This window comes from Thunnus albacares, chromosome 14, assembly GCF_914725855.1.
Source record: "Thunnus albacares chromosome 14, fThuAlb1.1, whole genome shotgun sequence".
NCBI classification, from domain to species: domain Eukaryota; kingdom Metazoa; phylum Chordata; class Actinopteri; order Scombriformes; family Scombridae; genus Thunnus; species Thunnus albacares.
In genome coordinates, this window is record NC_058119.1 from 10498467 (window position 1) to 10513766 (window position 15300).

Here is a 15300-nt window from a genome sequence, read left to right on the forward strand (position 1 = left end):
CCAGATCAGATCTTCATTCCACTTTGTAAGTTGTGTCAAACAGCACCTCTGCTTTAAGGCTTACTACCCCGTTTGATGTCGCCCACACAGCCATATGGTATCGCTCTCAGGACCAGTTTTTCTGTTCTTTATTTCCTGCCATTACACTCACCCTGTGTTCCATTCAGCAGTGTATAAATCTGTCATAACCCCACAGTGGCTATCATTGCATTGCATTTAATGTGAAAAGATCACCTTTTTGTCGTAAAACATGTTTGTTAATATTTTCTTTAGATTTAGGCGTATTTCATTATCCTTTGTATCGTCCTGTAAGGTGTCTCTAGAGACCTAAAACCTGTTATATATTCTTGGTATCACAGGATGGCTTTACCAACATAATGAGAGGATTTAGATTTGTGAGTCTGCCTGCATATAGGTGGCAAATGTTTGAAAAAGTAAACTCATCTCTAAACTTGAGACAAAATAATGAGTACTACTCAGCTCATTGTGTCAGTGTTTAGTTAGAAAGCAAAAAGGGCTTTAATGAACCTTTTCTTTGAGGGTTCAGTGCCAGCTCCAATACAGACGGTGGATGAGCAGGAACAAAAGGAAAAAATATTAATATTTCTGCCTGAATATTGTGTTGGCATCTTGTATAGACTCTGTTATAATGGTAACAAAGGGGTAATAGCTCTAGCTAGATAAAGTGTATGTGAAGCGGAGTACTTTCTAATGAGTGTTCCTCCTGACCTTATGGCATTAAACTCTACAGGAAGAGAAAAAAAAACACCACCTGTGGGTAAAGCCTTAGAGAACTGACAAAGTTATTAGCATTTCTATGTAGCGAGGGATAGCACAGCCCACACGCTCTCTCACTCATCTGCATTATCATGTTCAAGGCTGGAGAGAGTACGGTTAATAAGAATGCACAGGACAGAGACGCTGTTTGACTGCCGGTGGCTGTGGCACATCCGATTTCCTGAAGAAAAGGTGGACATCTTTGTTAGATAAATTGCAGGTCACTGGTGCCACCTATGTGCCTCTCCATGACTCTGCCAGTGGTATTCTGTTCCTGTGCTCCTTTCTCCACATACGTATATGGCAGATCCAGGCTTGTATGCAGTTCAGCTGATTTTGCCGTGGGGAGCTGTGATTGGATTCCCATTCGTCTGGCAGCTTTTGTATAATGCTCAAACTGGAGAGGACCTGGCTGAATCACACCACATATTTCCTCCCAGGAAACCCCCTCAGAACCAGTGGCGCCCAGACAGGGCAAACATGCAGCAGAAAGGAGAAGCTGGACATGCCAGACAAGCACACATAGAAATACTGTCTACTCCAAATCCTGCATACACCAGGGGGAAACATCAAAAATGATTTATCTGAGAAAGAGAAAAGACATATTTGTATTGTTTTATTTTCCTTAGTGCACATCAGTAGATTTAATTTGTAAGAGACTGTGTTTTCCCTGCAATTTCCCCTGCTGGACCCAGAAGGGTTTGCACTTGTTGTGTGAAGTGTTTCTATCTGACAAGAAACACACATTACGTAATGACTTTATCAACAGGAGCTAGGCGTAACAGGTTCAGCTTAGAGGATGTCTATACCTGGCTGCACACTAGGCTCCCTTAGAGAGAGGCTGAGTTGGCTCTTATTGGTCTTCTCTCAGAGACGGAGCAGATATTGACTAAATAGAAACAGGAAAAATGAAAACTTTAGTGGATTTGACAACTGAGCAGGATAACCCCTGCGTGATGCTAGAGAGCAGATGAGCAGACACAGAGCCTGACACATCCCTATGAAGCACCAATCCTTCAACTTGACATGTAATACTGCCTATTGGTGGTCAATATGGGGATTGGGAGCACAGCAAAGGCATCAGAGACCAGTCATTGCTTTAAAGGAGCTCAGCAGGAGGGATGAACTCATGCAGAGGAACATTGCGAGATCCTAGCTAACAGATAATATTGTGGGGCAATACCATATAGCACTTTTGCTTTGATTAGAATTTATTTTGAAGATAAACTTCAAGGCTTAGCTCAGTTTGTGGGATATTGTACTGTGCTATTTCCTTCTTAAAATCACCCTGTGAAGTGAATGGTGGTGTGTGGTGCTAAAGAGACCATTATTTTTGCTTTATGGGTCCCCGATTTGTTTGTATCACGAGGATGCACATGCACACCATAAGCACAGAGGGGATGTAGTATGACATTTCTGCCAAATGCAGTGGGCAGTAATGTCATATATATTAACAGTTGGTGGGCCATAAAAGCTAGCAATGAACCAATAAAAGCAGAAAAGGACTGCAAGCTGATGTAAACAAGCAAGTTTCAAAACATTCAAACAAAGGTTTTACAAAGGTTTTATGAGGCAAGAAATTCATTCAACGTGTTTGTTGCCTCAGGGCAATAATGCATTTTGGTGAGAAATATGTTGAATGTAAACAAAATCATGTTTGTTGAAAACTTCACAGGATTCCCTTAACCAGAGTCAGACAAACTTGTAGACTTGTAGATTAACCACATGCTCAGGAAAGTTTGTGTCCCTCATATGGGCCAAGGCTAAGATTGGAACATATTATACTATTATTATTGAAGAGGTTGTATTTCTCAGCTTTTTTAGAGGAGCTGCATGCTCTACAGACATCCACGAACTGACCTGTTGAATAATAAGCTCATTAAGCTCAGCGTTCAGTATTCTTTCAAACTGTTCACACCCACGAAAGGCATTAATGAGTTTGTCCAACTCTAGGTAAGGAGAAAAATACTACATTTCTCTTATTCGGCCCAATAGAAAGGCTTAGACCTTATACACTGCTTTTACATATAGACAAGTTATCACAAGAACCCTCCTTCCACCTTCACACACACACACACACACACACACACACACACACACACACACACACACACACATACTCTGCCTCATCAGCAGAGGTTGTTATAGGCCAGTGGCTGTCCAGGGGTCAGATCATTACCAATGCAGCCATGGATCATAGATACAGCCCTCATATTAGTCCTTCCTTCATCATTCCCCTCTGACCTCGTCCACAGCTGCACTACCTCTCATCTTTATGATTTGAAAATGGCTCGATCCCTCTACTTCACACTCACACTATTCCCCATAGACTCAACACAAGTACTCCATCATTATAATTATTTGACCATCCATATTAATTGACAATTTTGTCACGGAAATCTATTGCACAGTTCCAAAAGATGTTGTAGTATTGTGAATCCCGGGAGGACCCTTAGATTGTCCAGGATATGTACAAGTCCTTTTGCTGGTGGTGAAAGATTTTCATTACTGTCATTGCTAATGTCCTACTAAACATTTAGTTGCTGCTCAGTGATGGCAGTTACAGTTGTTGCAGTCACTGTGGGAGGCTATTGACATTTTCTTTAACTCTGGTGGGACAAGGCTTGCTGAGATAAAACAGCCACCTTAGAATATTTCCAGCATGATGTTTTGTGTTCTTATTGGCAACATTTACTGGAGAATTTAAAATCCATAAAGACTGCCCTGCTCTTTCAGAAAGATTAAATATGAAAATGTTATAGAATAAAATATAGTGGATGAACTGTGTATTTTTCCGTCTGAAATCATGTCTGTCATTTTTTTTTTTTTCCTTAAATCAGATAGCACAGTGCTACTGCTGTTGGCAGCGGGAGCTGGCAGAAACTGCTCAAAGCCTGTGAAAGTCAAATGCTGTCTCTTTCAGTTTGAGAGAACAATTTTTGAAAATGTGAGCTAAAATGCTAGAGGCCTCAAGCATGCTGTACTCCAATTTTTGTCTACGGTGCCGTGCAGCAATGAGGCTTGAATAATACAGTAGGAACTATTTGTTCGGCTCTAATGTAGAAAAAATGTGAGGCACATGCAGCATTTGTTGAATTAACATACAAATTGCTGATATATTATCTTATGGATTTTTCCAAATCTAGCAAGACAGCATTTTCCTGTCAAAATGTTTTATATTCTGCACTGCATACAGCTTTAGAAGCAGCATAGTGATGTTTTACACTGATGAAATAACCAGACAGCTACCAGAATGTTATCACTTCTATTTAGTCACACTGTGCTGAGCACTCATGCATAATTGTGTACATAAGCATTTACCAAAATCTATCGTCTGTTTAGCAATATTAAGCTGACTCCATTGACTATCCTATTGCCCTTATCGTGATAAAGTGGGCATCTAACATCGACCGGCTTTAGAAAGTAGGAATTTGAGCTCAGCACTTTCTTCCAGGCTTTGGTCGTAACCATAGCTTCTCAAAGCCCAATGTCAGGCTTCTCCTTTGATGTATGGATGGAGGCGTTTTGTTCAAAGGGATAACCTTTTCTGGGCACTTCTTTGAAATGATAATTCACCAGCTTGCTGCAGGTGGAGCTGCAGCTCTCTCAGCAGACAGGGTCAATCAAAGTCAAATGGAGGTGCTGCTCACCGCTTCACCCGAGAAGTCGGTGCCAGTGCTTGGCTGCCGCTGTCAGCCCTGCCACCGACATAATCTCTACCTCTGGTAAAGCGAGTGGACATGAGGGATGTTACAGTGATGAGCAGATTTTAAGCAGCAAAACGTGGACTGAGTAGCGGTGCTGTCATGGTCATGAAGGAGATGGAAATGTTTATGTATGTTTGAGTGTTTACACAGCTCCAACTATAGATGCCTGTCAGACCCAAGCAGAGTTTTTCCCCTGCTTTTTCAAGCTGCACACTCTCTGTACTAGTGGTAAGGGGGACGCAGGTGTGTGTAATTACATCAGTAATAAGGCCTGGATATGGTCCACCTGCCTCAAAGTGAACCGTCTATCCAATCCAGCGCTGCTGACAACAAAGGAGACTAGAGCTCGCTGATTATGGCTTTGATGATGCAGCTAGAAGGCTGTGTTTTATGGAGAGATATTTCTGGCTCAGGTATAATTCACTGGAATTATTCAATCTATCTCAAACAATGACATGTACTATCTGTGTATGATCACACACGCAACTATTGCGCAACACTCAACACATGTCATATATATATCATGTCAAAGATGAGTAAATCATAAACAAACATAACATACAGTTACTGTGTGTATATGTGAGTGTGTGATGTACACAGTTCATTATGCCCAGCCACTGTGATGAATTGGTGACCTGCCCAGGTTGTTTTCTATCCAGTGCATGCTGATGCCTGCTCGCTACGACCTTGAACATAAGCAAATAAAGCAAATGAATGAATTATTTCAGCCAGTGTTAATATTGTGTATCAGTCTCTGGTAGCTGTTGTCCATCTGGATGCAGCCATTCAGGATTCTGCATCAGCCGGTACCTCAGTAACGAGGCAGCACAGGAGACATAGACACAGTTCTCCCTGGGGTTGGGGCTCCAGCTGGAGCAGACATGCTAGGGCAACCTGTCCCTATTATTGTTTGTGACAGAATCAAGAAGGAAATGCAAGTAGCAAAAGTGCGTCCGTTGTGCCTGCACGTCAGATTCTGCTGGCAGTGCCCCCAATGTAATTATGGGCATGGGTGGCCAGCTATGACAGCTCATCTGTTAGCCAGCCAGTAGGAGTGTGGGGCACCTGGTGAGCCCTGCGCCAGAATGATGAGCTGCAGATACACACAAATTAAAAATCACATACAATGTTTCATGAAACAAGGAATGTGAATAAAAGACACTTTCATGTCATTTCATGTTGCTCATTAACACACAGGCACATGCATCTGCCACAAAATGACAGAGCTAGCCACTCACGAATCTTTTTTTCTTTGCATTTCATGTGCCATGCTAATGAGTTACAAAGGCGTAGGTTGAACTTCTTGCATTATCATATTAATTAGTCTCATCTTATCATATATTCAGAACTCAATTACAACTAAGAGGCATTGGTTTTGAATTGATTAGGGTACATGAATAAAGTGTTCTGCGGAGGATTTTAATGAAATAATTAAAATGAGATCTTTAACCTGCATCATTAAATATTTCACAATACTGTATCAGTGTTGACAGGTAATGTCTGCAGCATAAATAAACATTTGTACAGTGTAATAGAAAACCAAGTATGCCCTCAATGTACTGCTGGTCACCTAGAAGTTCAACTTCCTCTCAGGTTTTTACGTATTTTCAACAATGATGCTCACGAAATATTACTGTGAGTTGTACTTTATAATTAAGGCAATTAGCAATTTTCTTCTAAAATTCACATTAATAAACTCATTCACAATGTCAAAACGATGTTGTTTAAACAATTTGATGTGCCATTCTGAGGAAATGCACTGTTTTCATCAAACATCTGAGTCCATTGACGTCCCAGCTTATGTCAGAGGTGGCTGATGTTTTCACCAAGCACAGCACAAAGAGCTACAGGTCAAGCCAACTACACAGTCTCAACACCTCACTGTGAGGAACACATTTCTGTCAGGATGACCATCCCTCCCATATGCAACCAGGGGACCCAATCATATTGTGCTCACCCTTTGGCAAAGGCCCTCCAATCAGGGATGAGTAATGACTAGGCAGGCTAGCATGCAGTGATCCCAGCTTTCTAATTAGTCTTCCATTAACTTTTTCAACCTTGACGGCTGCGGGGTGCACGCTCAACACACACACACATTCTCACACACACACATACAGTACATACACATACACCACATAGCCTCTGAGCAAAGTATTGGTTCCTGTTTTCCAAAATTGAAAATCTAAAATTAAGTATTTAGTAACATTTTCTACTCCACAGTGCTCACTTATACCAGTGCCAATATAGGAAAAAGCTCTCCTTCTGTATATATTCCACCCTCAAGAACATTTACACTCATGTAATGACATTTTGTTTCATCAACTAATCTCTCCAAAAAAGACTCAATATCACACTTAACCAAACAGTGACAAATCAAAGCAGTTTGTAGAGAGAGTGATGATTTTGTATGTCATCACCAGTCTGCATAATTAAAAGTAAAATTGTAAAATGTATATAATTAAAAGTGTTTTTGCATGTGATCTTGGTTCAGGCGAGTATCCAGGAATATGCTCTCCAATTACTAGTTTCCTCCTCTATGACCATACAGTATGTGTGCATGCTGGGGATAAGCTAGTTGACTTTGAAAGAACAGGCTGTTTACCCACTCGTGCTAGCGGAATTTACTTCTACAAAGAAAAAGTCCTAGATCAACTTCTTTGTTGTATTTGTTTCATTTTACACTGTTAAGAAGCCTCAGCCAACAGTGTTTGTTTGGATACAGACAGAATGTCAATGCTCTACACCAGCATTTCTGGTTTCATTTGGCATCTTGGTCCGGCTGATGTCTGTCAAAGACCATACGATGTGTTTCTGATCTGTAGAATAAAAGAGCTTGCACAAGCCCTCTGCAGAATGTGGACATGCTGTAACAGAAACTAGACAAAGAGATTGACAGAGAGGGAGAGAGAACCAGGGAGAAGAGTCTGCATGACATGGATACAAATAGTTTCTGCTTGCTTTTGTATTAGCACAAGTTGGTAGTTAACTCAGAGCAATATTTATATTTATCTCATTGAATACAAAATACACTCAGCACTCAGTGTGAGTGCGTGTGTGTTTGGGGGGGAGTCTACAGTAAATTAATGTAAGTCTATGCCATGTCCCCAAAAGTGACCTAGGACAACATGTGTGTGTGTGTGTCTGTATGCGTACGTGTGTGCATTTCTGTGTGTTTCAATGCAAGGCATGAATTTATGAGTCAATTTATGATTCATCCTGTTTCACAGTGGGCAGTCAGTTTAAGAATGGCGCTCCATAAAAGAGTAATGGAAACTCCTGGGGAGCTGCTGTCCTGTGGCCTTCCAGCACCCAGTGGTATGCACTATCTTGGTGTATTATCACTTTTCGCACAATCTGTTTGTCAGTGAGCCCACAACTTCAAAGGAGACTTAAAGCTTTCTTTCATTTTCTGTCGGGGTTGAGGGGTTGAGAGAGTGAGTCTACATTTTATGAACAAAGCCCACCCCCCCTCCCCCCCAGGCATCCAGCAAAATAAAATGTTACCATCCTGGATTCAGCCCCTAACATTTACTCCAAAGCACGCATCATAAACTATTAATAGATATATGTCTGTATGAACACCAGAAGGGTGCCTCTTTGAATCAGATCCTTGTGTCGGGCAGGGTCAGGAATGGGGTTAAAGCTAGTGAGCTCCTTTTATTCCCCCATAACATCACTATCCTACATGAAGGAGGATAGGCGGGGCGGATAGCTACCATTATGGCTGTTGTGTAAAATTGCCATTATTCAGTCAAGCGATTACCTGCTGCCGTGGTGTGTAATGCATCTCTGTGACTGTGACTGATGCCTGCACATCTAAGACTCCAATGGAGAAGGGTGAAAGTGAAAGGGGTGACCTCTTTCTCTGCAATCTTTCAACAGTTCAGTGTACGATTCTTTTTAGACATATTATCACAAACCAAAAACCAAAGGTTTATTTAAACCTACTTACAGGATGAATTACAATATACAAAGTTAATGGACAGTTTCATGAATGTGATGAATTTGTTCAATTGGTGATTGCATAAGTGACATGTTTGTGCATCATGTACATGTTCAATTATTTAGCATATGTATGTCTTGATGACTGAAAGCACCAGAAACTATGTTTTGTGATCCAACTTTATAATCCTTGTGTGCATTGGGGCCAAAAAAATTCCATTATTCAGTTTAGTATGCAAGAGATTTATTTTCCCAGACAAAATATTTATCCGATTTTTTACAGCCAGCAAATAGAAGTAAAATAACTCAAATATGCTTGAGGTTAATTAATAGGTAGTAGTTTGTCATTATAAACTCCTTGTCATGTCTAATAGATTTTGAGTTTTATTTTACTTCTACATCACTGTTTGTTCTGTTCATCGAATAGAGAGGAACCTCTCTGCTTTCTAAATCTTTGCCATGTTGGTCAGACGTGTAAACTTTGGCTCTTAACATCTTATAACAACCTTCGCTGTACTACGTCAACCGCAAACCATAGCTAAAGTTGTGGTTAACGTGAGCCACATCATACTGTAGGTTTTCAATATATCATGTCAATTCTGAGTTCGAAGTTCCTTACAGCTTTCAAATGATGTGCCAAAGATTACTCAGGTTTTGAGAAACTAAACCAAGTGCAGTGCAGACAGCGGGTAGTGGAGGGGGTTTGGGTTCCACCTTTCCACAAAATACCAAAAGCCAGGCCAGAAAGCTTAGAAACTGACTAGATAGGGAGGTCACAAAGGAGTGACTGGTATTGATCATCAAAACCCTCTGATCTGTTATGGTTACTTTGTACAAAGTCTCTGTAATATGACTGATTTCACCTTTTGAGTCTGTCTAATGGACCTTTTTCACATAGCAAACAGACTTTTAATTCATCTTAGCAGCCAATGTTTACACTACTGCAGTACATAGATTTATTTTCAACATTGTTAAGAAGTGAACTTTTGTAACTTCCACCTCTGTGATGTCTTTGGCCAAATTTGAGTTCCACAGTTGTCACCAGCATATACATTGGAAACTACTGTATATATACACTCGCTGAGCACCTTATTGGGAACACCTGTGTAATCTAATGCAATCCAATACAACAGCTCTGCCATAAATTCTACTTTTACAAAACTTATACATTATCAGTTATTGTTGTCTGTCTATACATATATGTATATATAGCCTCTTTTCATATTTGCTTGAGATTTCAATATCAGATTTACTTAACAAATGTTTTTCTTTTCAATATTTAATTAAGGCTTTATTATCCTTACGAGTAGAGTGGAATAATTTATTTGCCATTTTCTCTTGTGATTTTCATTCTGACTGAAAGCTTTCTCAATTGCTCATCTTTAATGTTGCAATTTCATGTCGTTGCACTTTCTCTGATACTGAGGCATATTGCTCTGCTCTAACCAATGCACCCATTCAGTAATACTTATTCTGATGTAATGCGCTGTAATATTTGCTAAAAGCTGTCTCAGAGGGTCTAGGTTGGGTGGTCTTGATTGGAAGGGTAATAAATTAGATTTCTGAATGGATTTGTGTCCTGCTGACTATTATCATCATATCTAAACCTGTCCAGTTAGTTTTTTCTGTCATGTAGTTCACCAGAGACCTTTTGAAATGAGCATCTAGAACTAATTGATTTTCCATCTGTTATTCTTTTTGTGCAGATCACACGGGTCATTTTCTGCGTCTTCCTTGAGACTGACTTTGCCATCTACAAGAAGAAAATGTCTGTCATTTTTCAAGGTATGTGTGTTAATTACCACTTGACACGACTGCATATCATTAATACCATATCATTACATCTCCTCTGTTGCCCATTGCTGCTTTGACTTTAACTTGCAAATGGATTAATAAATAATTAATACGCTATTTTTCTCCAAGGACTCCTTTCAAAGATGTTGTGTATTATGTGATGTCACCATCTACCTAATTGACCATTTGTGTTGAGCTAGGCAGCTTTGCTACCTTGTGTAGCCAAGGAAAAATCTGCAGCAAGAGATATCTTGTGACTGAAAGCAGTAGTAGAGGGATTTGTCAGGCTTGGGTTTTGAATGAAAATACTGAGAACTGGTTAACTCGTAAATACAGAAACTCTAGGAGATATGGATGTCTTAAGCAAAGAGATTTATTGACAAACACAAACTTGATCGATCAAGTAGGGAGCAGTTACATATCAAAGTGCCGGTGTTGACACAGTGAAGTGCCACATCAAGTCTGAAGGAAAAGAGTTGAACCACTCTCAGTTATTCAGGCAGCACTCAGGCAACCTTATCCATAGTCACAACATGGCTATAAGATTGTTTACTTAAGCACTGTCTCTATGGCAACAATCACAAAGCCAGGTTGGCTGCTGTCAGCAGTCTGTCCCTCACTGTCTGCTTGTTTAAGGAGCATTTCATACATGGCACATATATGAAAATAGGAGCATTTTCATATATGACACATATATATAAATTCCTTCATAGTTCCCTCCTTTTTGATCCAAAAAGATCAACAAAAATGACCAACCACATTATCCTTCAGAGTTGGATTAACATATACCTGCCTCAATCAATCAAACATCATTTGTCAAACTTCATGTGAATCAAAATGTACAATGATTAATATGAATAGATTATAAAACAATCAAGAATTAATAATGTAATGTAAAAATGTAATGAATGTAGTGTAGTGTAATATAGTGAATCTCAAATATCTGACCCTTAGACATGTTAACACCAATCCATACACATCTAATCAGACATGAAGATATTTTCTTAATTCACCAAGTCAAAACAGAAGAAAAATTAATCTTAATAAAAACCATAGGAATAAAATTAAACATCTCAACTCACCCATTTTGCGTGACTCAGAGAATAGCCAATTAAAGTTAAAATAATTCACATAAATCAAATATGTTGCAGTGAATGATCAATCAAAAATAACCGTGTGGAAAAATGCATGCTTACTTAGCATATAAGATTCAAAAGTATTTAATGATTCTAGTGATTCTAGCAATTGGAATATGTAGTGATCGTCTGAAATAAGTACTAGAGACACAAAAAGTTAGGTACATCCATGTGAGTACATACTACTATGCATATGAATTGAAAACATATTCGAATACCTGATTGTATAAGATTGAATGGAATATATAGTAAAGACCCAAAATAAAAATCAAACAATATGCATTCCTAAGACTACCTGCAGTCTAGTAAAACATATGATTAACTAAATGATTATTGCATTAGCAAGCCACATTAACCATACACTATAACTAACTGTAAAATAAAGCAGAGACACAGAAGTGGCAGCATGTTAGATCTCCATCTGCGGATAGGAACTGACATGTATCTCTTAATTCCACTGAGTAAAGACATACTTTTGAATCCCTTTCCGGCTCTCTGGTTTCTTTATCAGAACATGATTGTCAAACACATTCATCTTCAGACATTTTTTTCATCAAACTGTAGACCTGGTGGAATCCATTCTTCAAAACCTTGGTTGTCACAATACATCAACTTCACATTATTATCTTTATTGCTTACAACCAATTGAAGTGCTTGAGTAGCAGCTTTTGTCGTTCTACGAAAAATCCGTTTAATCACTGTTACCAGACAGGAACACAGTTCTTTGGAGAGTGAGTGGTAATGACCCCATCGCCTCTTATGTTTTCAGTGTTACTGGTACTCCTGGGTAAAAATATCTACTCTGCCCTGGGCTCTCAAACCACTGATTTCCTGCTACGCACTTCAGTGGCTCATCGGTCTTCTTCTTTTGCGTAGTCTGGGGGCCACACTCAGCCCTGAGTGTAGCCTTCCCTCCACACAATGTCTTCTTTCTCAGAAATCTGGGGAATTTTGGGGATGGTGGAGTCTCTCCCAGGCTTGGGCTTGGCCAGGTGAAACTACTCAGCTACGGTCTGTTTTAGTGTGTGGAAATCCCTCTTCTTGGTTCTAGCACCCGCTAGCAATGGCTGGCATGGCATGGACCCACATGGGTCTCTCTGTGCCCTCCCAGCAGCTGCTTTTGTCAACAGCACCTGGAATGGTCCGTTCCATCTAAGAGACAAAGACTTTAAGACAGACTTGATTAAAACAAAATCAGCAATCTGCAATAAATGAATAAGCCCCTTTGAATGACACTCTCTCAACATTTCTGTTAGTATTAGTTCAGATAGTAGTTAGTTAACATACGCAGTCAAGTATTCATCAGTCCAAAGCAGAGTGGTTTTGTGGGGGGTACTCCACACTAGTACTGCAATTTGTACATCTCATTATATCAGACTTGTCAATTAAAGGTTTGCTATGACCTCTTCCCATTTTGTTATTCTGCAGACACTCTCCAGTCTCCCAGATATGGCATTTGTTGGTATTATTCATTTATCAATTTATCTATTTTTCCTTTGTTGATATTTATCTTTACTCTACAGTATCTTTCATGTTCTTCAGTATTATATCCTGTTCCCATGGGAATGCCGTCTGACACAGTCTCCCCCCCACAATCCCACAAGCAGCCTCTTCTCAGCCCAGGGGAGGTAGACTTTTAGGTCTTTAGGCAGTTTTTTTAACCCTTGCCAGCTGTGCGCAGACTTGTGTAGAAGCTGGATGAAGAACAGTATAAGTTAGGATCCCGAAAACAAACCCAGATTGTCGTGGCAATTTTGCAATATCACTCTGACAAAGAGGAACAAGACAAAAATCTCTTTACAATATTGTCACACTTTATTTTCAGAGCATCTCGGGCTCAATTGCATCAGTTTAAAATTTAAAATGGCCATTTTAGTCCTGTTGTCTTCATTGTTTTGGGCAATCTCTCTTTTATAGTACACTGAAATCCCAGCACTGTTACAAGACTCTGAGTCATCTTGGCCACAAAGGCAGTTACTGTTTATTCCCTGCGAAGTTTATTCCCTCCTTTTCGTCATAGTTCCCTGCACTATCCTCTCCCCTGGTTTAGTCAATTCAACCAAAATAAAACAGGAAGAAATATTTGAAGTTTAAAAAGTGCAAGTTTAATGACATGAACAAAGGGAATGCAAATTGGATAGAGAAATCTCACTAATGTTGGACTTTGTAGAAGAAATTAAAAGAGAAATTTAAAACTTTCAGTTAATTATTCTATTTCATAATCCTAATGCCTCCAAAAACTACTAAAATGGAGAAAGAAAACAAAATCATCATTGGAAGAAGTTTTATTGCTTTAATAAACTATCCACTATCGTCTATGGAGACTTATAGTGTTGTTCATTTACTTCTATTTTCTTTCTTTTTTTAAATTATTTTGTGTCCAAACCATTTATCCCCCCCTTTTCCTACATATGTGCACCCATGATCAACATGTACCAGCACATGGTGGATAGACAGAGGAAAGAAACACAACCAAATGTACACATTAGATTTGAGGGTTGTGAGGAGGTACATTGACGCACCATGAAGGAAGAGAAAATGTCAGCTTGTTTGGCTGCAGAATCAGTGAATCCATTTCCAGGTGTCACAGGATCACAAGATTGCAACTTTATCTTTGGCTAGAATACACACTCTTGTAAGTGCGCAGTTTAGCTGCCTATGCCAAGATACCATTAGGTAACACTCAAGCTTCTATCACTACCCAGTCATTCACTATGGCATAGCCAGCAAGGTGTTTGTTACCAGATGGTCTACATGCTGAAAGGTCAGTGTAGAGAATCAGATCAGAATTAGGTATCAGTGTCTGCAACCAATCTGGTCTTGGAGACATGCTCGTCTCAATAATAGCAAGGCAATCATGCTCACTTTCTGCCTCAATCAGCAGAAGGAGAGTGGCTGAATTTAAGGGAGGTGAGCGCTTTAAAGATATGTGGGAACTGGAAAGAATGATCATCTCGTATCCTGAGCGATGTGCTGCTGTCATATGCTGAGTAGCAGAGCATCTTAAAGAATTCAAATGAAACCCCAAAGTCTGGTTTACATTTTCTTTCACCCTGTCATTTGCAAGTGCCTTCATCATTCCAAGTGTTTATTGTAAAACAAACAAACAAATAAACAAACAAAAAACCCCACAAAATTTCAATACTGAATGAGGACCGTGCACCATACAGTCCTGACCTAGTACAATGGGAGAAGATCTCTCAATAATGGTGGCAACTGAATCCTGAATCCTGCCAACAACGCCAATTTGTTAATGAAAATATTGAAAACTGGATTACTCATAAATATAGAAACTCCAGGAGATATGGATGTTTTAAGCAAAGAGATTTATTGACAAACACAAACCTGAAGGAGGAAAAAAAACAAAAAAACATATCAAAGTGCTGGTGTTGACACAGTGAAGTGCCACATCAAGTCTGAAGAAAAGAGCTGAACCACTCTGTTATTCAGGCAGCGCCCAGTCGACCTTGTCCCTAGTCACAACATCTCTATAAGATTGTTTACTTTAGCACTGTTTCTATGGCAACAATCTTAAAGATGGGTCAGCTCGACCAGGAATAAAACAGCTGTCTGCCCCTCACTGTCTGCTTGTCTAAGGAGCAATTCATACACAACACATATATGAAAATAGTGTTTTCATATATGACATATATATAAAAATTCCTTCACATGGGTGACACCTTCAAATATAAACAAATTCAATGCACCCACACGTCCTTTTAGAAGATTAATAGTGAATATTTGTGCTGACAGTTGGTAAAACAAGCATCTGGTTCTCTAAAGATTGCCTTAATGGGATCAGAATAATTCAACTACTTGTCAATGAAGCCATAAGCTGATATTTTACATAATTGTTGATATTCTAATGTCACTTTAATGTCAGATTTGATTGACTGTAATAATGATCCTCGGCAGTGAACGTCTTCTTCGAGAACTAAAAAATT

The 15300-nt window shown here is 39.4% G+C and overlaps 1 protein-coding gene across 7 annotated transcripts in view; it reads left to right on the top strand.

The window, feature by feature from the left end:
* The window catches only part of macrod2 (mono-ADP ribosylhydrolase 2), a 423023-nt gene that overhangs the window by 375705 nt on the left and 32018 nt on the right, over positions 1-15300 (top strand). For all 7 annotated transcript variants that reach the window (XM_044372372.1, XM_044372373.1, XM_044372374.1 and 4 more), the window contains exon 9: positions 10133-10211. In XM_044372372.1, the coding sequence (XP_044228307.1) occupies positions 10133-10211 (79 nt within the window). The remainder of the gene's footprint in view (positions 1-10132; positions 10212-15300) is intronic.